General features: G+C 29.3%; 2 protein-coding genes across 2 annotated transcripts in view; one reads left to right on the forward strand and one right to left on the reverse strand.

Annotated features, from left to right (window-relative positions):
- LOC111687490 (kinesin-like protein KIF14) overlaps positions 1-24,917 on the reverse strand; it is a 68,105-nt gene that overhangs the window by 18,003 nt on the left and 25,185 nt on the right. The window contains exons 2-4 of the mRNA XM_046946613.1: positions 2,321-2,937; positions 2,080-2,266; positions 1,650-2,015 (exon numbers count right to left, since the gene is read on the reverse strand). Of these exons, the coding sequence (XP_046802569.1) occupies positions 1,650-2,015; positions 2,080-2,266; positions 2,321-2,937 (1,170 nt within the window). The remainder of the gene's footprint in view (positions 1-1,649; positions 2,016-2,079; positions 2,267-2,320; positions 2,938-24,917) is intronic.
- Positions 15,094-24,495, forward strand: LOC111687489. Its single transcript, XM_023449930.2, has 2 exons — positions 15,094-15,563; positions 23,841-24,495. Exons 1-2 carry the CDS (start codon positions 15,410-15,412, stop codon positions 23,993-23,995), a joined length of 309 nt encoding a protein of 102 aa, XP_023305698.1. The 5' UTR covers positions 15,094-15,409; the 3' UTR covers positions 23,996-24,495.

Consider the following 24,917-nt stretch of genomic DNA (forward strand, 5'->3'; position numbering starts at 1 on the left):
GGGTGATTTAGGTGTTGTTGTGCGTGGCTCATAATAAAATTATAATTTTTATTGTATATACAATGTTTTAGTCTTTAATAACTAACTAAATAATTTTTAAAAATTGTCCAAATATTTTATTCAACACCAAATGTATGTTCTGTCATACTTAATACTAAAATATGAAAAAGATGAAATTAAAGGACACAGGTTTAAATGAACATATTTTTGAATGTAATTGAGATATTGGCTTGAAATTTTTTATCTAACAAAAAATGATATTAAGGGATAAATATGGACTAAATTGTTGTAGCTATCTGCGACCCTATTAAAATTTTGATATAAATCATAGTTTTAGAAATTAAACAAATATGTAATATATGACAAAATCTTTATTTATGAACAAAACTCAATGAAATTTTCAACGCTTGTTAAATTTGTCTTTTCAAATAAGAAAAAAAGAAATAATGAATTTCTTTCAGGGCTGGTAAAATACTTTTGGAGTAAATAGAAATCATATTGAGGTTTCTAAAACTGCTTTCAGTTTTCTGATCCCAGCTTTGGGATTTTAGAACATGTCGCCCAAAGTTGAAGTTTTGATAAAAAAAAATAGGTCATATTCGTAACGACACAGTGGCAACATTTTCAAAAAATAAGACAAGTTTTTTACGCAAGCGTTCTGCGTAAAGATACCTTTTAGAAAACTATAAAATTGTTATATGTTCTTAAAGAAAATTTTATTTTATTAATAAATGAGTAAAGACACATTTTTGGCAAAAAAACGACAAAAATCTAAAATTTTTTGAATTTTTAAATTAAAAAACGTATATTTTTGGATCTGTAAATGATATTGATCTGAAATTTTTTTGTATATTATTGGATTATTTTGTTGTTTAACTAACAGGAAAAAAAATTGAGTTCATTTGGTCCAAAATTACGCCCGGTATTCAAAAAAAAGGCGGACCAAGGTATGGTAAATTTTGTATCACTAAATTTTTAAATGCCTATAACTCGGATATTATAAGAGATAAGTAGTATGTTTAGCTTTCAGAAAATATAAAAATCTTTGTATTTGGATGAAAAACATAAAAATTGCACGAGTTTAAAAATTTGACATGTCGTAGGTGCCCTACTTTGAGCCGCCACAGCGCCGTCCCTGGGGCATCTGCGGGGTTCATCTTCAAAACTTAAACTCGAATACTCCTTGGCTCCTTGGCTTACGCCAAATTTTATCCCGATCGGACCAGCCGTTTAGAAATGCCAGATTTATTTCCAAAAAATTTCGATTCTGCCCCACTGTGCGGAGCTTAACAACAAGTTGTCCATCCTCTCTACACCAAAGATTTCCATCAAAGTTTAATGTGAAATATATTCTTAATGAGTATAATTTTACTTAATAACACATTTTCCTCACAAAAGCTTTCATTTTTTTATTCAAGCTGAAAAATTAAAAAAATCTCTGAATTTTTCACGAAATAGCTTTTCGCAAGTGCGAATCTTATTTTTAATGTAAGATATGAATGTTTTCCAAATTGAAAAATGCAAAAAATTCCATAATGAAGTAAATTTTGCGATTTATATCATATTTTATAAAAAAGCAATTCACACACCTTTTTTTGTCCATGTCTGTGAGTACGTATATTTCAAAATAATCTAATAATAATTCTTACCATTAGTTGAACTTTGTGCAAGCTTCCTTGACTTGGTTGTTGCATAATATTATTAATTTCGTCAAACAGTTTAGATTCATTCATTTTCGCAGGGTTGATTAAGAGTATGTCGGATTCCATGGTTTTTATATTATTTTTCTTTTCATCAATTATTTTTTTCTCCGATTCCAGAATTTCCTTGTTGCATTTCAACATTAGTTGCTCTAATTCAATTTTATCCATGCGTTCTTTAACATCTCTTTCATGCTCAATACGGTTCGTTTCAATGTCAGACAATGCGATTCGCTTCTCCTCTTCCAATTCAAGACGTAACTTTTCTTCTTGAGTTTCGAGTACCTCCTGATAGGCCTGATAAAAGTCAGCCATCTACAAAAAAATATAAAACTTATAATTAGGAGAAGTAAGTTTTTGAATAGTGAATACAACCCACTTTCTTTTTCTTCTCTTTCTGAGAACAAAAAGGATTAGAAACTCGGAAAAAATGAGACCCTCCAATTACTAAGCGATCTCCATGAAAAATTTGTTTCTTACTTTTGACTAATTCTCCATTTAAATAGGTTTCAAAATCTTTGTTTTCTGGGGTAACATAAAGTTCGCCATTTATATTTTCAATTATACTGAAATATAAAGATTTTAAGCATTAAAAACATTACCAATTTTTTCATTATTACCAATGATTGTGAGCTACGAGTGGTCCATCAAGAATTATATCTGGTTTTGTACCACTTAAGGTAGATCTTGTTCGCCCAATTTTTACACACCCATTTGGTATTATATAAAAAAGAGTTTCAGTTAGCATTGGATCTTCTGTTAAATTGATCAGACAAGCATGTTTCTGCTCTTTATCTAGCTCTATTGCAAGCCCTTTTCGCTTAAGTAAATGTAGACCAGATTTTCTTAAATCGTCAGCTTCTTTCAAACGTTCCATCCATGATTTTTGTGCTAGCTGAAGTTCTTTCTCTCTTTCTGAAAGCTGTTCTCTTAGATTCTCAATTTCAGTTTCATTTATATTTGAAGTCTCAATTATAATTGTTCTTGGAGTTGCGTTTGTACTAATAGAAAGCCGCTTCTGGCGTTCGTATTCATAGTGCAACGATTTTAACCTCTCAACTTCAGATTTTAATTCTCTAATTACTTTATCATGTTCAGATTCATTTACTTTCACTCTGTTTACTATGCGTCGAGCTTGGCAAGCATATCTTAGAGTAGCCAGTGTTTCATCTACATGTATACTTGCGGGAGATATTGTTGCCAACATAACTGTTTTTGAATTACCTCCAAGATTTTCCTGAAAATAAATTAAATAAAAAGATTTGTATTTATGTACATTTGCTTATTATAAAATGCACTTTCCAAGAACTCAAAATGATTTATAGACAATATAAAATCAATATATTTTTCAAATAAATAATTTTCACCAATTTCAGTGTTATTTTGTGTAATGATTCCGAATATGGAAATAGAGTCCTACCACATGTATACTTGTGTCCCAAACATAAAATTTGGTAACTTTACAGAAGTTCTCTTCCTCTAGACTTAAACATATGCCCCTATTATGGTTTACAACTCAACTCTTTATTAGTTGAAATTTTGCTATTTGGTATTATCGATAACAACTTAAAATCTAAAGTTGAAATTTATTACAACTTTTTTGGAAAAATTACTACTTATCAGACACAGTTGTAACAAATTGGTTGTGATTCATAATACCAAAAAAAGTTGAGTCGTTTCAATTTCAATTCAACTGAGTTGAGTTGTAAACCATAAGAGGGGCAATAAACTTATGGAAGTGTTCAGAAAAAATTAGCAAGATATGACCACGTTAACAGGAAGCACCGCGGAACAAAAAACCTTCCAAAAGGCCGGCAACTACGAGGCGTTCCGCTTTCGGGATTATTGAGCTCCTCGGGTACAAACCACCAGGGAACTCACTAAGGAGCAATCAGCTTCCCTTCAATGTGTTAAGATCGCTGAAAACTACAATACTCCTCCTCCCGTCGAAGTGAAAGCGGAAGCGGCGCCTAAACGGCAACATTCTGAGGAGGAAGCAGCTTCTGTAAGTCAGCAGTCAGAGATGAAACGTCCAAAACAAGTGCAGAAGTCAATGACGCACTCTTTCAGTGAGGTTGCCAAAGATAGTTTCATTCGATCCGTCATTGATCGAAGCGATGTTGACGGCAAGTTCTCAAAGAGAGCCCAGGCACTCATTCTCAATGCAATCAACCTGGATGAATCAAGGGTCACGAAAAACTAATGACTTGTGCAGCGTTGATGCTCAAGTCTGTCATTTCACTATTGGGTGAGGTATGTGATGGATCTAATCACATACCGTGCAATCGATAGAAGGCACGGTTAGCAACTCCACCTCTGATCCCTCCGAGAGAGATGAGCATCATCTGTACTATTGGCAATCACGCCAGCAGAATGGGTCTCGAATATAACGATTACTGTATAAATTGTAATAATGAGGAGGGAGAGGAAAAAATATCTCATAAATAAAATAAAATTTAATCAAATAGTTTAAATACATTTTTAAGAGATTTTTCTACCTCTTCACAAAACAATTTTTTTTATAAAACTAAGTAGAAATTTTTAATGTGGTGAACTAATACAATAGTTGCAATCATTAACTATACCATTATTTCTGATAGATTAAAAATTATGAGGATTTTAATTTATTTATTTATTGTAAGATGAGCTTTATCAGTTTTTCTTAAAAGAAAAACATAGCGTTTTCAGCGCACGAGAAACTTTGATGCATTTTTTTATGGTTAGCGAATAACTGCTTGTTCATAATTATGTGTTGCTTAAATTTCAGATTTTCAATAAAAATTATAAAAACTGTTGAAATGAAAATCTATATATAGATAACAATAGTACCTCAGCCTCATTTAATGACACATTAACATCACATTCTCATATTCATTTCCTTGACATGTTCCACTAGCTTACGGAGAAATAGTACTGAATTTAAAAATTTATTAATAGGGGATTTTTTTAATCAATGGATTTATTTTGGATTTATTTTATTTAAAGGAAATAACTATCTTTAGAGGCTGAAATTTCATTATCTGAAAATACACTGTATAAGCTAATACAAGGTCAAAGAAAAGTTTATTTCAGTGCAAAAATGGCATTTCTATAGCTATAAGTAGTAAATGCAATTTCGATTTATTATTATTGTATTAATAGAACAAAACCAAAGTAATTTTTAAGGAAATAAATTTGTTTCACTTTGCCTCTGACATTATGATTTGAAATTTATTTAACCTCAATTAAAACTTTTTGCCTTATCCACCTGGCGTACAGTGCAAGAACTAACATTTGGATTTAATAAATCTAATTGTTTAAAAAATGCTGCTATACCCAGTGTGCTTTGCTACCATAAAAGCAATAAAAATAAAAAAAAAACACTTAACGATTTTGAATATTCTAGTTCTATTAGTTTCCCAGATAAATGAAATTTAATATTAAATTCATATGGGAGGTGCCAACCCCCTATTGAAAGTGCGCCCGTTATTCTCAAAATGTTCACATGAATATCAAAGTTCTTTATGTAAAATGTGAAGATTCTAGCTCTAATAGTTTCTCCATATATGAATCTTTCTATGATTCGTATATCCAGATGAAAATCCGCCGTGTTTTTTACAAAATGTTCAGATGAATATTAAAGTTATTCGTACAAAATTTAGTTTTATCAGTTTCCCATATAAATTTTTTTAATTAATTCGTATGGAATGTACCGCCTACTTTTTATCATAAATAATCTAAATTGACTCTAAAGTGGCTCAAAATATGAGGACTCTAACTGTTATATTATATAGATATAATATATAACTTATAGTATACGCACAATCGGGATAAACGACGAATTTTTCCGAACGAATATTCGACGTCAGAAATAGAACACAGTTGCGTATATGAAAATGTACACAATCATTGCGTATAACAAAGTTCGTCGTACGTAACGAACTATGCGATAGGTTTATTTCTATTTATTATGCAGACGAACGACGAATTAATTGGAGAAAATTGTTTTAAGACCAATTCCGGTAGCCCGAATTTGCTGAAATTTGGCGGTTGTCAGTACAGCTAATGACAAAACAATACTATGTTCGAAAATTCGAAATCATATTCGAAAATTCGAAGTTATGTTCGAAAAAAAAATTTATGCTCTTAAAATAATTTCTAGGTCATAAAAACTAAAAATAAAATTTTCGAAAATTCGAACTTAAGTTTGAAAAATTTTTAAAGCCATTTTTAAGCCTTTGATGACACTAAGTTCGAAATCTACCACACTTTTGGACACCTTTTTTGTACTCTTCAATTCTCTTTTAACAAGAGCCCAATATCTCTCCACTGGCCTTAGCTCCGGGCAGTTTGGAGGATTTGCCTCTCTTGGTACAAATACCACATTATTGTTCTTGTACCACTCAAGGGCTTGTTTACCATAGTGACAGGATGCCAAGTCAGGCCAAAAATAAGTGGACACATTATGAAGTCTTATGAATGGAAGCAGCCTTTTTTGTAAACATTCCTTGATGTAAATTTCGGTATTTATAGAGCCCGTTGTAACAAATGATTGGCTTCTTTTGCCGCAACTGCATATTGCTTGCCATACCAAGAACTTTCTGGGAAATTTTGTCTGCTTTTGGGTCCTAAAATTTTCTTCAACATTCCCTCCAGCATCAGCAACATAAAACTTTTGACCTGGAAGTTGCCAGAACATACGTTTCGTCATCCATTTTGCAGCAAGAATATTTTTTTATAAAACTTGACTTTAATTTCCGTGCTCTGTTTTTGGCCTCTAAATTTTTAGCAGCGTTCCTGTCAGGAACTTTTTGAGCCTTGTATGTTTTTAAACCTGCATTAGCTTTAACTTTTCGTACCAAATAGTCCGAGCACTGAGCTAACCGAGCTGCTTTCCTACCGGATGTGTTGGGAGCTCTTTTGAAAATGCGTTCTATTTTTTGGCTTTAGAAACATCATGTGGACCATTCCTTCTACCTGAACCAGGTTTTCTATCAACTGACAAGTTCTCCCGGTACTGTTTAATAACATTGGAAACAGTTTGACGGTAGACCTTTGTATGCTGGGCCAACTTTTTGTAAGACCAAGTTGGGTTTAGTTGAAAATATTTAATAATTTCAGTACGCACTTTTTTCTGGTCACTCATTTTAATCAGATTAACAAAAAAATTAATATAATTGACATTACCACATAATAACTGACATGTTTTTCAAAGGTAACTTGATCAAAAAAAAAAAAATCAAATAATACTTTGGTTGAAAAATGTAATGAAAAACGTGTGTTAAGAATTTTTCGCTCTCACTCCTTATTATAAACATATTTATATTATAAATACATGATATGTATGTATACATTCGTATGTTTTATAAAAAAGTTTAATTGTCAATATTAAAATAATTTTTTAAAAAAATTATATAAATTCGTTTTAAGAAGATTCTTATTAAACGACGATTAAATCGTAAGTATTTATATTAAATAGCGGAAAATAAATTTTGTTGATAATGTTGTATTTGATTGCATATACAGTTCCCCGTGACTTTTTGGAAGAGCTAATCAAGTGACCAAGAAATGAGGATGTTTTTCTATAAATCATCGTCTTTTTACGTGTTTTGTTCCAGAAGAAGAATATTTTTTTAAACTAGACACATTTCACATACTAAGCAAAAATCGTATTCAAGAGGGGTAAACGAGAAATCATGAAGATTTCTCTGTAGACGAGTTTGTTGTCTACATTCTTTTGATGTTTAAAGTTAAGAAAGTTGTATCTTCGAGTTACTCTTCTCAAAATACATCTTGTTATGTCATATGATGTAACCCAAATTATTTTCAGTATAACATGACCATTCGTGATTTGGACCGATTTCAAAAAAGATATTTTTTATTTATTTTAAAATTTTAGTGTTTTCGTATTATGAAACTATACAATAATTGTGTCATATAAAAGATTTTTGAAGCCGTGAATAACCCTGTACCAAAGTTTTACAATTACAATTACAAAAAAATTAAAAAACTTACTTTTTTGGAGCCGGTCTATATTACGAACAGCAATCCAATTGAAAATGAGATTTTTCATTTGAAATTCAGATAATTCCGTTTGAAAATGATATTTTTTATTTGGAATTTAGAAAAAATCAATTGAAAATAAAATTTCTCATTTGAAATCCAGAAAATCGTATGTGTTTATTTTATTCAACCTTAAGTTAAAATTAATTGTAAAGAAAAATCTCATTTTCAATTAAATTTTTGTAAATTTCGAATGAAAAATCTAATTTTCAATTGGAATTTTCTGAATTTCAAATGAAAAATCTAATTTTCAATTGGAATTTTCTGAATTTCAAATGAAAAATCTCATTTTCAACAGTTGTATTCCGAATTACAAATAAAAAATCTTATTTTCAATTGATATTTTCTCAATTTAAATTGAAAATTCTCTTTTTTAATTGTTCTTTTCTAAATTTCAAATAAAAAATCCAATTTTCAAAATTAAAATCTAAATTTCAATCGATGTTTTCTGAATTGAAATGAAAAGTTCTTATTTTCAATTGAAAAAAGTGTAGTACTTTTATGCGATTATATAAATATAAATCGGCAAATTGAAATTTGCGAATTGTGTTAAGTATTGTAAGTATATTATCTTTATATTATATATATTTTTTATTTCTTTAGAAACTGTATTTTTACTAATTCGATAAAATTCATTATGATTTCGATACATGTTTAAAACGAAATTTTGATCACCTTGGAGCTTAATATGATCATGTATAACAATATTATGATAAATACAAAAATATCATGATGAAATATTTTGGGATCTTATATTGGGGCAAGGATCAAATAAAGCCCGATGTCCGCCATTCTTTACAATATAATTATACCCTACACCACTTAGTGGGTTTGTGCTGATGTTTGTAACATACAAAAATATTAGTCCTATACCCACCTTAAAGTATACCAATCGGCTTAGAATCATTTTCTGAGTCGATTAAGCTATGTCCGTCCGTCCGTCTGGCTGGCTGTCCATGTAAACCTTGTCGCAATTTTCAAGATAATTGGATGAAATTTGGCACACACGCTTCTTTTGGCCCAAGGACGAAGCCTATTGAAAATGGTTAAAATCGGTCCATTATTTCGACTAGTCCCCATACAACCGTACCCCCCATATAGGGCCTTTTAGCTTATAATTAATTTAAATGATCTATTATGTTAACTAAAGTCGACAAAACTTAGTTTTATAGAACTACCGATTTTTGTAATGATCGGGCTTCATTTGACCCTATCCCCCATACAAACTCCCCTTCAGAAAATGACTTAAAGGTCAAAATTCACTTACAAACACTAATAACACTTTTAAATTCTACATAAATAATATTGAAGATGACTTAAATCCCCCTACCAACATTTTTAAGGATAGGGCCATATTTTGCCCTACTCCCCTTTGAGCCCTCTTAAAAAAATCTCTTTTTTTGCCAAAAAAAAGTAAAAATATTCCGAAAAAAAGTTAAATAAACAAACCAAATGCTTTATTTTTTTAAATAATCCCCATTTTTAACACACATACTGACTGGTGTAGGGTATCATATGTTCGGCTACGCTCGACTATACATTCATACTTGTTTTTCAATATAAAAAAATAACTTGCTCTAAATTTGATCACGATTACTATCCTGCACCTGTTTCTATTCTGCACAATATAGACATTTATAGTAGTTTTCACTATTTAAATATTAGCGCAATATTGTGTGGCAACTCCGTTCAAATTGATGAAATTTTTTCCGGAAATATATGTGCGATTCCAATCATTATCAGCGGCTAAGTTTAAGCCGGCTTAGCTTTTGAGCCGAAAGAAGTCGGCGGCGGCGCGGCTTGCAAAATATTAATATTATATTTGTTGTTAAATTTTTCTGCTAAATCGATAACTTAAAACAATTAATTTTTTAAGTTATCGATTTTCAAACACATCGAAAATTCTAAATAGTCAATATTTATTTTTCGGCAAAGCCCGGAAATGCTTACAAAAAATTGTTCTGTTATATATTTTTTATAAATAAATGTGTATTTTTATGTGTGTCTCTAACAGAGTGTGCTGGGGCTGGAACTTTCCCTTATAGTGAAAAATGTTTAAAAAAGTGAAATTAACGAAATTTTCGATTTTAAGGGGATAGGGTCAACGTCGGCGGGCAAACTCCAATAGAATTGGTAGACAAGATAGCAGACAAAAAATCTGTTAACAGTATGTCTAACATAGCGTGCTGGGCTGGAAATTTCTAAACAGATCCGTAAATAGTTGATTCTTGAATAAATTGACAATATTTTTTCCAAAATTACTTTTTTATTAAAAAAATAAAAAAATATTAAAAAACATTTACATATCCACACAAACATTTGATTTAAAAATAGTAAATATTTATAATTAAAAAAAATGTAAGTAAATAAATCTTATCTAGTTTAAATCTAATAAATTACTAATTCTTTATTCCTTTTAAATAAATATTTTTAATGTATATTTATATTATGAAACTGTCCGATTAAACTCATTTTTAAATAATTCCATAAAAAGTTAAGGTTGAACGTCAAGTATGTTAGTATTAGGGCACCCAGAATATTGTAGAGATGGCATGGCAGGGTGGATAAAGATCATTGAAGAGGCAATGGCATGTCAATTCTCAATTCAACTCAATTTATTCTTATTTTTTTTTTTTTTTTGTTATATTGTTCCCTGTTTGGAAATTATGCTATCTAATACCCTTATTCTATAACTTAAACGTTCGTTCTGTATAGGGTTTCTTGTACACACTATTAGAGATACGTCTAGGGTGCAAAAATGTGTAAAAAAGATGATTTGGTACCTTTTTTGGCCGTTTATAACTTTTTAAATAATAAACGACTGGACCGTTTTTCATGATATTTTCACATTGTATGTCTAAAAGGAATTCTACGCACACATACGAAATAAACAGTAAATGTCGCGTATCAAATTTTGTGTGGACATTCATAACATCCATATAAACATAGAGAAACAGAATTTTGAGGGCACAAACATCTTCAAAATCCATGAGAACATTTGGGTTAAAAATATTCGCGAAAATAAACGATTTTAAAAGAAAATTATAAAGTTTTTTTCCCGAATAGTTAAAAAAAAAATAATAATAAAATAATTGTAATAATTTTGACAATATTGGTATGAAAAAGAAAGAAATAAAATTTGCTGGACTGTGGAGTACTCCAGCATTATGAACGTAGCCAAAGTAAATTAATAAAGTAGCGACACGAGTTGTTGTACAACAAACGTCTACAAAAACCACAGGCAATTTGTTTTTGTTCGAAATACTCACTTGACAAAATTTGTTTACAAAATTTGTTGTACTTTCCAAAATATGTTGTTATTTATATTAAAAGTCACAGAGTTTCCTTTATTTTTTAAAAATTAGAGCATTCTTAAAAATATTATACACTTAAAATACACTTTTTCACATTAAATACAACAAATTACTCAGAAATTTGTACAAAAGCAAGCATTAAAATGAAAACAAATATGGCAACATAAACATTTTTGACAAGTAAGTCCACAAATAGCAAGTTTAAAAAAAAAAATAGTCAGCTGTTCAAATGAGTCTACTTTATAAATTTACTTTGAACGTAGCTTTATGTTACATTAACAGAATGTTTACAGTCCTCTGTTGAATTTTAACATAGCTCTGTTAATTTTTAACAGAGTTCTGTTAAAATTTGTCTAGGGTAATAAATTGTACAATTTATCTTTAAACCATATACCGGCGTATAGAGAGGCAGATAAAAAATCACCATTACACACAGACTATTGGTATTTTTTTAATGAAATTGCACTGAAAAAATGTTTGGCTATTTTAAATTTTGAAGATTACATTGCACTACTATAAAATGGGAATATTTATAAACAAATGGACATAAGAATGAAAATTTCTTCACATAGAAAAAACATTTCAATGATCTTAATTACTTTCATTGTTATGCATTCTAGAATATTATTTAGGGTGTATGTTGTTTTTGTAAATTATACTCTTGTTTTTGAAGTTGTGCTTTTCAGAATAATTTTTTGAGTCGATTAAGACATGTCCGTCTGTCCGGCTGGCTATCTGTCCATGTAAACCTTATGCGCAAGGTATAGGCCACAATTTTTAAGATAATTTGATGGAATTCGGACCAAGCATGTTTTTCGGACGAACACAGGAACGAAGCCTATTGAAAATGGTTGAAATCTGTCCATTATTTCACCTAGCCCCCATACAACCGTACCTTCCGATTTAAGCTTTTTATGCCATAATTACGTCATATATACTTTTACACCGTACAACAAATTGGGAAAAATTGTTGCACACATGAGCAAGATCCTATACGTTGGAAACTACATACTTGATATAGTTAAACTACATTTTTGGTTTTTTTATTTTCTGATCGTTTCTTCCTTTAAAAGAACTTTAAAGCTTAAATTTGGTTTGGTCTAGTAGGTCAATGTAGGTATCGATTGAAAGATGAGAATAACAGTATTTTTACAAATAAAATAGTTTTAAAATGTTAGAATAAAAAAACTAAAAAAATGTCCTTTTAAATTTTAATCCTTTAATATCCTTATTTTCTATAGTCAGTTTTTTTAGAAAAAAAATATATGTTATTTTTACAAATATGGAGTTGCAGACTCCCAAATTTCATGTCTTTATCTTTATTAGTTCTATGAAAAAAAAAATAATAGTTAAGATGTATTCAAATTAAAAAAATTTTGTTGAGAATATTTTGTTTAATTTAAAATATTATTTATACCAATTACCTACCCCCATTATCCCAATGTCTGTTAATTTTTTATCCTAACATTAAATTGACAGTTTTCAGACAAAATATCTACCGATTAAACAACCGGTGGTTGAGATAACAGGTCTTAAAATATATAAAAATTTATTTCGTATGATTATGACGATTTAGTGATTAAAACATGCATGTTCCGAATTCTAAAATCCACTTCAGCATAATATGATAAGCGCAATATTAATATAAATGTAAAATATAATATAATTAAAATAAACATTCATATTACGATGAAAAGCTACATAAAAACGTTTATATATGTAGACATAAGTAAATCTCTCCTCTTAATAAATAAATAATATACATATTAAAGGCCTGCTTATGATGGCGCACACGATATTTGTTTAACAAATTGTCGCATTATTGTTGTCTTGTGCAGATCTTTAAGCTCTATTTGACTCTAACCAACATTCAGAAAATTAGTTTTTCTTCAATATGTCGCAATTGAAATAAAATTCAACATAAATATTTTATTTGCTAAAATAAATCACATTTGAAAGAAATTTACAACTGGTGTAGGGTATGATATGCTCGGCCAAGCCCGGCTATGTATATCGTGGTTTACTAATTGCACATGATATACCTTCGCACTGTTGTATTTTTTAATAAAAACTATATAATAAACTACTTTGATAACATTATTGGGAGGTCAAAGATATTTTTAAAAGATATATAGAATTTAGAATAACTATAGAGTTCGGAATAATTATTTTAAATTAAAAGGGAAAATATTTTTTCCAAGAAGGGAGTTTTAACATGAAAGGATAAAAAATTCAAGATATCCTTAATCGATTGTTATCCTTTCATATTCTTCAAAGTTTTCACTTTTTTAACTTTTTATCATAGAGATAAAGAAACTCGGTTCCACAATAACAAATTTCTAATTTTTCTACATAATATTTTAACAAAAAAAGGACTTTGAAATTTTTAGAGGGGACAATTTTATTAATTAATTTATTGAGATATTTAAAAAATATTATAAAAATTAAACAAATGGAACTATGAAGACCAAATTTCAGACTTTTGTACTCCATTCTGTCTTTATTATGAATATTTTTTGATGAACAATTTCGTATAAAATTTCAAGGATAATATAGGATAAACTTTTATAAGAATATTTTTTACATCTTTTTATTTTTAAAAAATAAAACAAAATACGAGATAAAATTACTGCAATTGTCCTCTTTAGTTTGATACCCATATTGTCATAATAGGGTGGCTTAAAATCTTTTATAAAAATTTTTGAAAATTGTATGCACCTCAAATTTTAAAGTCCTTTTAAAAGGACAAACGATCAGAAAATGAAAAACTGAGTACGCAGTTATACCATATAAATTATGTGCTTTCGTATGTATATGGTTTGGTTCGTGTGTGAAAAATGGTGTTGGACGGTGTTATCTCTCTAAAAAATTGCACAAATAAGTTTTATATAAGTATAAATGACACTCCAGATTTTCGTGATGATCGGCCCTTATTTGACCCTAGCCCCCTTACAACCCCCCCTTAAACGTCTAAAATTTACTTGTAACCATTTATATCGCATTGAAACTCAACAAAACAAGCTGTTATTTAAAATTATACCCTTTTCCCAAATTTAAAGAGGGTCGGCCCATGTTTCACCTATATTTTTTGTAAAGCCTCATTTAGAAAATTTTGTTTTCTATTCATAAATTGCATAAATACCTTGGAATTAAGGTGAAATTCAACATAAAAGTTTCTTTATGATATTAAAAAATTTTAAAAATATGCTCATGGTGTAGGGTATAATATGGTCGGCCATGCCCGACTATTTCTGAAACAAAGCGACATCATCATACTTTGTTGAATGCTGCCAAGCAACTAAATGAAATATTTGAATTTTTTACGCTCTTCTTGAAAATTTCGTATGCGACTGTGCTGTATAGATGTAAATTGTCGAAATCTTCGTATTCAGATCAATAATAGCGCCGACGTCTGCTTTAAACACATGCAAAAAGGTAAAAAAATATTTTATAGTCCCAATTCATTATATATCATTTTGGTACAACAGAACATAAGAATGATGTGATATTATACGTTGAGTTCATGAAAAAATTTCTCTAAAATACGTGGAGACCTTATTCTTAATTATACGTTTAAAGAAGTTATTATTATTCTTATTAAATATAATCAAAGCTTAAATCTAGACAAGAAGAAAAATTACAAAATTTTCAAAACCAAAAACTCCAAAGTTACATTTGTTTACTATTTGGACAATTTAATTCGTATACATCCGCAATATCGCTCTCGAGTTTTGGAAGTTTCACACCGGTAACTTCCGCAATAGAAAATGTTTGCAGGCATATGTTAGAATATACCTTTGAACTTAAGCTTTATTTTGCACTTGGGAAGATAGGAGAATTGAATATGCACATCACTCATAAATGTATTATACACTTGGCAACTCTAGCAACAATGTATACGTGCATTGAGAGGTAAACCATACTCACATACACACTACAATGTAGTACACATGTATGTATGTACATATGAACGTATAACAAAAATTAAAAATAATAAACAAATAAAATAAGTCACGTATAAATAAAATACATACTGTTTTAGTCACATTTAAGACATCGTTTAAGAAAGAGTGAAATTAATTATTTTTTATATTTACTTAGTATTTTGCTACCGATTATATTCTCAATCAAATATTTTTATAAACATTAATGCTGTAGCATGTAAACAATAGAGGACTTGTTGCATTTTGATTTGGTTTATTTTTAAACAAAAATGTAAATGACCTAAAAAAATATAAACATTAAATATATGCGTATGGATACGAAATACATGTGTACAGAACAACTACACAACTGCCTTTAAACTCACAATCAAGTATTCATCAATTAAAAACACAAAAATAAGTTGTAAATATGGATGTTTGGGGCGTATTTGTTGGAGACTCTACAATCACTTCAGGTGGTGTAATGCGTACAACGTATTATCGAGATTATGAACAGTTTCCTTATGGTACATTGGAACAAAATTCTATGGCAAATTCAAAAGATCCATACAGTAAAGTCCAAGGTAATCAATTTATATGAATCCATAAAAAGCCAAATTGGGATAAAATAAGATAATGCGCAATAGATATACATATGGATGTATGTTAATATAAATATATATAGTTTATACGTTTGTATGTACATAGATACGTTCTATGTGTGTAATAATGAGAATTTAAAAACATATCTGTTTTGACTTTTTCAAAAATCAAATTATGTATATAACCTTGTTAAAAATATATTTTATTATTTATACACACATAACTATGTACATATGTATGTACATTTATATATTTTTTATAATGAATAAAAATAAAACAAATATTTATAAGTCGTTATTTATATTTTTTAATATCTTCTTAATATCTTCACATTTTAAATGCGTTTTAACTTATAGTTATTTTATAGAATAGCCTGTATACATACATCTATCTAAAATGATAAGATTGGAAGTAATCTTATCGTTTTTAAATAAATACTTACATTCTTTATTGATCTTGCTTAAGTTCTTCATTAAAATTATTGTTGAACAACCACATTTTAAAATGTATGTATATTAGATATACTTATTTTAAGGCCTTTAAATTATTTAGTTCCATTAAAATACATTATTTCATTATATTAAGTACTTTTCTGAATTCAAATAAAGCTGTCATAAGTGAACGCATAATTGCATCCAATACTCTCATATTACTCTCTAGCAAATATTATCTCAATATACGACAATTACTCCGAATATTTCTGTAATAATATATAATATATTATTTCGAAATAAGAAAAATGATTGCCATGTTAAAAGTGCTCTCCTGTAAAATTTACTTTTTCAAATAAGTGGTTTTGTCAAAAGCCCACATTTAAGTTCACATGTTTTAGTTCAGTCCGTTTTTGCAAAATTACACATCCAAGGGAAACCCCTCTAAGGTTTAAACACATCAAGAATATAGGATCTCCCGCAAGGCAATAAGAACTTTCTTTTTTATTAAAAGGAGTTTGCTAAATATAAAGGAGAATCCTTAATAAAGTTGTACTTAACAAGCAACAACATGATTGTTTAATAATCAATAATAATTGCACCAATTTAACTCTTGATTGCCAACAAACTTGTATTCAATATGATTAATATGTTGTTAAACAAATTGTTGGGTGTTAACAAACCCAATAAAAAATTAATTGTATTGTAGAATTTTGAAATTAATATGACAGTGATGATTCTAACGCATTGAATTGATTCCGAATTCATTACTTCTGAATTCATCCTCAAGAAATACTTGTACTTCTTTAATTTATTGTTGTTAAGAGGAATCATTAAGTACAAAATATTTTTAATTCAATGAAAAATTATTATTTGTTAATGAAATTATCCAAATTAGTTTTAATTATCTTTAAGTGTTTAGGTTTTAATAATTTCAAGAGCTCACATAATAACAAAAAATGATCTACAAACTGTTATTTAAAATTAAATTTTGCAATTAATTCTATCAGGCATATAAAAATAATTATTTCCATTTTTTTGGTTTTTAAAATTAAGTAAAAGGAACTTTTTTTAATTGAACCACTTTCAATTTTTAATGTGGGAAATATATTTTTTTTAAGCTTTAATAAAAAATCTTTACTAATAATAATTCCATTTTAGATCGAAATGAGATTTTGGAACAGCGGTATATACTATAATAAGTAAATTTTGCTCTCTTTAGTATAAAAAGTCCATCCTTTAGGACAAAACATGTAACCATCACCTACACAAACTACAGTTTTCACTTTAAACTACCATTTCTATAACCGGCATTTTATACCCTACACCACTATAGTGGGGAGGGTATTATGCGTTTGTGCTGAAGTTTGTAACACCCCAAAAAAATGGTCCTAGACCCACCTTAAAGTATACCAATCGCCTCAGAGTCGATTTAGCTATATCCGTCTGTCCGTCCGTCCGTCTGTCTGTCTGTCTGTGTGTCCATGTAAAACTTGTGCGCACGCTACAGGTCGCAATTTTAAAGATAATTTGATCAAATTTGGCACATACTCTTTTTTTGGTTCAAGGACGATCGCTATTGAAAATGGTTGAAATCGGTCCATTATTTCTCCTAGCCCCCATACAACCGTACCCCCCGAATCGGGCCTTTAGGCTCATAAGTACGTTAAATGTTTTATAATGTCAACGAAAATCAGCAAAAATTAGTTTTATAGAACAATAATTGACAATACTAATTTTTATTGTGATCATTTGACCCTAGCCCCCATACAGACTCCCCTTCAGAAAATGACTTGAAGGTAAAAATTAACTTATAATCTATATATATAAAATTCTAACGCTACTGACTGACTGACTGATTGACTGATTCATCATCGCACAGCCTAAACGGTTAAAGCTAAAGAGCTGAAATTTGGACAGGGGTTGGTCTCCCACCAAATAGATCCACTAAGACGGGATTTTTGGAAATTCGAATGTTTAGGGGGTAAAAAAGGGTAAAAACGGGTAAAATAGGTAACCTTATATCTCCTAAACTAGAAAAGATACAAAAATAGTTTAAAGCTTATCGTCGTTCATTTAAAAAATAAGCGGACTGGTGTCTGGTACTTTTTTCAATTTCGGCCCCTTCATAACTTGACGAAAAAATAAAAATATAAATTTAGTACTTTTTGGTTATTCGGATGTTTAATGGGTGAAAATTGTACCTATTTTTGGTACTTTTTTCATAAAACATTGATTTTGGTTTATTAACTTATACATATAAATACGTAATAACGGGCTCCCACTACGATGTTGCAACATTTTGGAATAGAATTTTTATTTCGTTAATGAAATTAAGCATGTAGAGCCCGGAGTAAATGAGAATCTATAAAAGGGGACTTTTTGGTACTTTTTCGTTCTTCAAAAGGTACTTTTTGAATTTCCTATAATATTGAACCTAGAAACATGAAATTAAGTATGTAGAGCCCGGAGTAAATGAGAATCTATAAAAGCGGACTTTTTGGTACTTTTTCGTTCTTCAAAAGGTACTTTTTTAATTTCCTATAATATTGAACCTAGAAACATGAAATTAAGTATGTAGAGGATGAATTAAGTGAGAACCTATAAAAGGGGACATTTGGTACTTTTTCGTTCTTGAAAAGGTACTTTTTGGATTTTTGTATAATATTGAACCTAGAAACATGAAATTAAGCATGTAGAGCCCAGAGTAAATGAGAATCTATAAAAGGAGACTTTTTGGTACTGTTTCGTTCTACAAAAGGTACTTTTTGAGTTTTCTATAAAATTTAACCTAGAAACATGAAATTAAGCATGTAGAGCCCGGAGTAAATGAGAATCTATAAAAGGGGACTTTTCGTTCATCAAAAGATACTTTTTAAATTTTTTATAATATTGAACCTAGAAACATGAAATTAAGTATGTAGAGCATGGATTAAGTGAGAACATATAAAAGGGAACTTTTTGAAACCTTTTCGTTCTTCAAAAGGTACTTTTTGGATTTTTGTATAATATTGAACATAGAAACGTGAAATTAAGCATGTAGAGGATGGATTAAGTGAGAACCTATAAAAGGGGACTTATTGTTACTTTTCCGTTCTACAAAAGGTACATTTTGAATTTTCTATAATATTGAACCTAGAAACATGAAATTAAGCGTTTAGAGCCTGGATTAAGTGAGAACCTATAAAAGGGCACTTTTTGGTACTTTTTCGTTCTTCAAAAGGTACTTTTTGTGTTTTTTATAATATTGATCCTAGAAACATGAAATTAAGCATGTAGAGTACGTAGAAAATGAGAATCTGTAAAAGCGGACTTTTTGGTACTTTTTCGTTCTCCAAAAGGCACTTTTTGAGTTTTCTATAAAATTTAACCTAGAAAAATGAAATTAAGCACGTAGACCCCGGAGTAAATGAGAATCTATAAAGGGGACTTTTGGTACTTTTTCGTTCTTCAAAAGGTACTTTTTGAATTTCCTATAATATTGAAGAGTCCGGAGTAAATGAGAATCAATAAAAGGGGACTTTTTGGTACTTTTTCGTTCTTCAAAAGGTACTTTCTGAATTTCCTATAATATTGAACCTAGAAACCTGAAATTAAGTATGTAGAGGATGAATTAAGTGAGAACCTATAAAAGGGGACTTTTGGTACTTTTTCGTTCTTCAAAAGATACTTTTTGGATTTTTGTATAATATTGAACCTAGAAACGTGAAATTAAGCATGTAGAGCCCTGAGTAAAAGAATCTATAAAAGGAGACTTTTTGGTACTGTTTCGTTCTACAAAAGGTACTTTTTGAGTTTTCTATAAAATTTAACCTAGAAACATGAAATTAAGCATGTAGAGCCCGGAGTAAATGAGAATCTATAAAAGGGGACTTTTCGTTCATCAAAAGGTACTTTTTGAATTTTTTATAATATTGAACCTAGAAACATGAAATTAAGTATGTAGAGCATGGATTAAGTGAGAACATATAAAAGGGGACTTTTTGAAACCTTTTCGTTCTTCAAAAGGTACTTTTTGGATTTTTGTATAATATTGAACCTAGAAACGTTAAATTAAGCATGTAGAACCCGGATTAAGTGAGGACCTATAAAAGGGGACTCTTTGGTGCTTTTTCGTTCTTTAAAAGGTACATTTTAAATTTTCTATAATATTGAACCTAGAAACATGAAATTAAGCGTTTAGAGCCTGGATTAAGTGAGAACCTATAAAAGGGTACTTTTTCGTTCTTCAAAAGGTACTTTTTGTGTTTTTTATAATATTGATCCTAGAAAAATGAAATTAAGCATGTGGAGCCCGGAGTTAATTAGAATCTTTAAAAGCAATCAGGGACTTGAGGAAATGAAAATTTAAACTGGAATATTTTCTGGTACTTTTTGAATTTTCTATAATATTGAACTTAAATAAAATAGGTCCTTTGGTACTTTTTCGTACTTCACTGGTACTTTTAGAGCTTTCTAAAATATTGAATATATAAACATAAAATTAAACACGCAGTATTCCAATTGAACGAAAATTGAAAAAGCATACTCTGGTACTTTTTTGTTCTTTTACTAATACTTTTCGAATTTTCTATAATATTGAACCTAAAAACAATAAATTGGACATGTAGCTTCCTGATTGTATAAAAATCTTTATGCGATTTTTTTGGTTTCTGGTTGAAAATTAAACATGCGTCATCCTGATTTAATGTAAATATATAAAAAGGCACTGTCTGGTAATTTTTCGTTCTTCAACTGTTTTTTCTAATTTTCTGTAATATTGAGACTAGAATCATAAAATCAAACTTAAAGAGTTCTCTAAAAGGGGAATTTTTGATATTGCAGATATATATACATTTACAATAATGATATTTATTTTATTCCATTACGATGAGGGTAGCGAAGCACACTGGGTATAGCTAGTTACTTATAAAACTATTAAAATCTACATAAATGACTTTGTAGTAGACGTAAATTCATCTACCAAAATTTATAAGGATAGGTCCATATTTACCCCTTCTCCCGTATGAGCCCTATTGTAGAAAATCTCTTTTTTTTTGTCAATAATAAGTAAAAATATTCCACAATAAAACAATTTAAATGCTTTATTTAAAAAAATCAAAATTTTAACATACTGACTGGTGTAGGGTATCATATGGTCGGCAATGTTCGACTATAAATTCATACTTGATACATTAACCCCAAAAATAATCCTCACTGTTTTAAAACTTCATTTTAGCGATGTACTGATTCATTTAAGTATCATGTACCGACATGACCAACTAAACTTTCCTATTTATGTATATTTTAAGAGCTTTGTTGTTGTCCATCATTAAAATCCTTAAAATCAATAAAAACTAAAATTTTTGTAGAATTGTTGTCCCATCAATGTTTTTCCAGGTCAAACACCAACATCCTTTTGTATTTTACATCATTAACATCATAATATATTATTATTACATTCTCAATTTATTACTTTACAAATAGGGCTTTTAAGTTCATAATTATGTGTAATATACTCGTATCTCGACAAAAAGCAGCAAAACCAAGTTCTATACTAGTCTTGATGACCCTCAGCCCCTCTAAAAAGCCACCATCAAAATTTTACTTAAATATCCACAGTTTTATTAAACAGTAAATGGCTTTAGTATATCTGAGGCAAGGTACAATTCAACTTAAATGCTTTATTATGAAAACTAAATCACATTTTATTCGTATACAGGTGTAGGGTATTTTATGGTCGGCCTCACCCGACTATAACTTCTTACTTGTTTTTTTTTCGTTAAGCGTTGTTGTTGTTCCTTTTGTTTTGCTTTTGGTGTAATAATAATGTAGTCAAAAAAAATCTGGATAATGACCCCATATATAAAGAAAAAGCACTTGATTTCTTCCAAAAACTGTTCAAATTTCATTTCACTGTCGCCAGAGTTAAACCCGATTAAGAATTTATGGTAAAATCGGGTTTACACTTACTAACACTCATCTGAAAACACAACAGATCTATGGCCGTTCATAACGTAAGAAGAATGTGGCACGCTGATACAGGGATGGCAAAATTGGTACGGTGGTACTTTTTTTGATACTATTTGATGTGCAAAAGTACCGTGATACTCCTGAGTCTTATTTGATACTTTCAGGGCTACAATCTCAATATCTGATTATCGTTTAACCGGTAGTAAATTTGTCTGTTAAAATAATATTTTTGTTTGGAAACTTTCAATACGTCGTTTTGAAATAACAAGAGAATTACATTATAGGGATAAAAGTTTCTTTAAAATTTAAAATACTTTTTTTTATTTTTCATTTTTTTTTGCATTTATTCTCGAAAATGCATCAAAAAAAAATGTAGGAAACACCCAACTAAAGTACTCTTTAACTTTAGTAGCTGTTTCTTTTAAATATTATCAGACAAAATGTTAAAATAGTTGAAACCCTGAGACTAAGTTAGACGCTTCTATAGCATTAATCAGCGCTGAGTTCGAATATTATTTTATATTTTCCCCATCACATCTGGAATCTGAGATATTATGTCCTGAGTTTTGAGAAATCGCAATTTTTGTCCCTTTTCGAGACAGCGCCATGAGTGCTTTAAATATAACATTTTACAAACTACAATATTTGTATCGTAGCTGTGAGATACCATGCATTTCCTGGGCAAGCAATTGTGTAGCAAACTTCATCAAATTATTTCCAAGATGTTAACATTGAGGCACGCACTCCATATCAACATATAACGCCCATTCCAATTAAAAATATATAAATATATTTCAGAAATTACAAACTTTTAGCAAAAAAAATATTTTAGTACTTTGGATTGTAAGAAAGCTATAACTGAATACTCTCCCAGAGGTAGGTTTCACATCTTATGGGTACCAGCCCACTCGGTATCGAAAGAGCGAATGTAATAGCTTTAAAGGGAAGGGAGCTCGAGGCAGTTAACCTGACAAATGCAAAACCATTCAACGCAACAAAAGCTGAACTAAAAATATGGGTGAAAGAATCCCATAAGACCACTTTGAATAATGAAACAGTGGGAAGAACCACGAAAATCCTATGGAGTGACCCTGATAAGAGCAAGACGAAAAATCTCTTAAAAATAAGCAAGTCTGAATTTAGTAAGATAGTGCGTATTCTGAGTGGACAAACACGATTACGAGCACATTTATACAAAATTGGACGTGCAGATTCAGACGTATGTAGAGCATACTCAGGTTGGAAAATTCTTAGGAATTACCTTCAGGAAACTGAGTTTCTGAACACTGAAAATTCATTTAGTTCTTTTATTCATGATAAGGAGCAACAGGCCCGATTGTGGCCTAGGTGTATTTCTTCAGATTTGATGTAGTACACATCCTCCTATCAAACTAACCTAAGTACTTTGAGATCCAAAAAAGTACTCTCTGAAATATATTTTCATACTGAAACAAAATCATTTTTCCATCCCTGCGCTGATAAGCTTTTCAGAGTTGAAACTCTCGTTGACACAAAGAGAAGATACGAAATGCTAAAATGTTTGCACTAGAAAATGTAAATTTATAACAAAAATTTTCCTTTAGTACTACGCGCCAAATATGTGTAAATTTTTTTTATTATTCTGAAGAAGATTTTTTTATTTATTTTAGTTTATATATATCTTCAATAAATACAGCTTTAAAAGAATGAAACATTTTTATATATCGTTTTTAGTTTAAAAAATTAGACCGTAAGTTTTAATATTTCACCATCATTTACACAATTTCGTGTCGAGTTATTTCATGACGCCAAAAGTTCCATATTTAAACAAAATAATATTTTTTTCAGAAATATCATTTTTTGGTTTGATTAAAATCTAAATCTCTTTACTTACAGAAAAATCTCAAAAAGTACAAGCAGAAAAAACAAAGAAAAAGGAATGTCCGTTTTGTAAGGAACATAAAAAGCGACCGCTTATCAACTATCTAAGAAAACGAGAATCACGTAAGCACCACGAGAGCATTTGTGAAGACGAAGAAAACTGTGCTTAGCACATATTAATTTTTAAGTTAACAATTATATAATTTTTTATTGTAAGAGATTATAAAATATGTATGCTGATATTACATGTTATTAACAACACATTATTTTTGGATTTAAAATTGTTATTATATCATAATAATCCCAGAGCCAATGTTAAAATTAACATTTTACAAATATTATTATTAATTTTTATAAAATTAAATTCTTCTTTGATGTTATTCAGCCTATTTAAGGTAATAATTAAATTATTGAGATGCGAAAATTATTAAACTTAACATAACATTTACAATTAAAAAGGCAATTTGTTTAAAAATGTGTCAATAAAAAATAAGTCGGACTTATATCCTATTTTTTGACTTTGCTTAAGATATTCCAAAATCTATAAAGACATGGTAAAATATACATTAAAAAAAGTTGATTTAACCAAAAATAAGTTTTTGGTTGGATCAACTTCTAATAGTAAAACAATTTTGCTTGAAAAATAAAGTAAAAAACTTTTATGCATATATATGTCGATATTTTCTATATCCGAGTGGATATTTCAGCATTTAATGCGGCAAATTTTTGCATTAATGTAAGTTTTGTTGTTGCAAAAAAATTTACTAGTTTTACCATTTTTTACTATTTTTTAAGTTTTCTGTTTTTGTGCACAAAAAATTGTTAAATATAGTAAGCTCTTTGAAAAAAATATTTTTCTCTTTTACTAGTTTTGGCTTGAATATTTTTATCGATAAGACAGTAGTAAATCAAAATTTGTTCTGTATTGATTTGTTTAGAAAAATAAAACGAAATTTACTTGAATTTCGTTCGTTTAATTTTTATATTTTTGAGAATATTTGTTATTTTTTCTTGTTTTACTTATTTTTACTATAAATGTATTCAAACAAACCTCATTATATATGGACTAAAATTAACATAACATTTTGTGGA

The sequence above is a fragment of the Lucilia cuprina genome, chromosome 2, assembly GCF_022045245.1.
Source record: "Lucilia cuprina isolate Lc7/37 chromosome 2, ASM2204524v1, whole genome shotgun sequence".
NCBI classification, from domain to species: domain Eukaryota; kingdom Metazoa; phylum Arthropoda; class Insecta; order Diptera; family Calliphoridae; genus Lucilia; species Lucilia cuprina.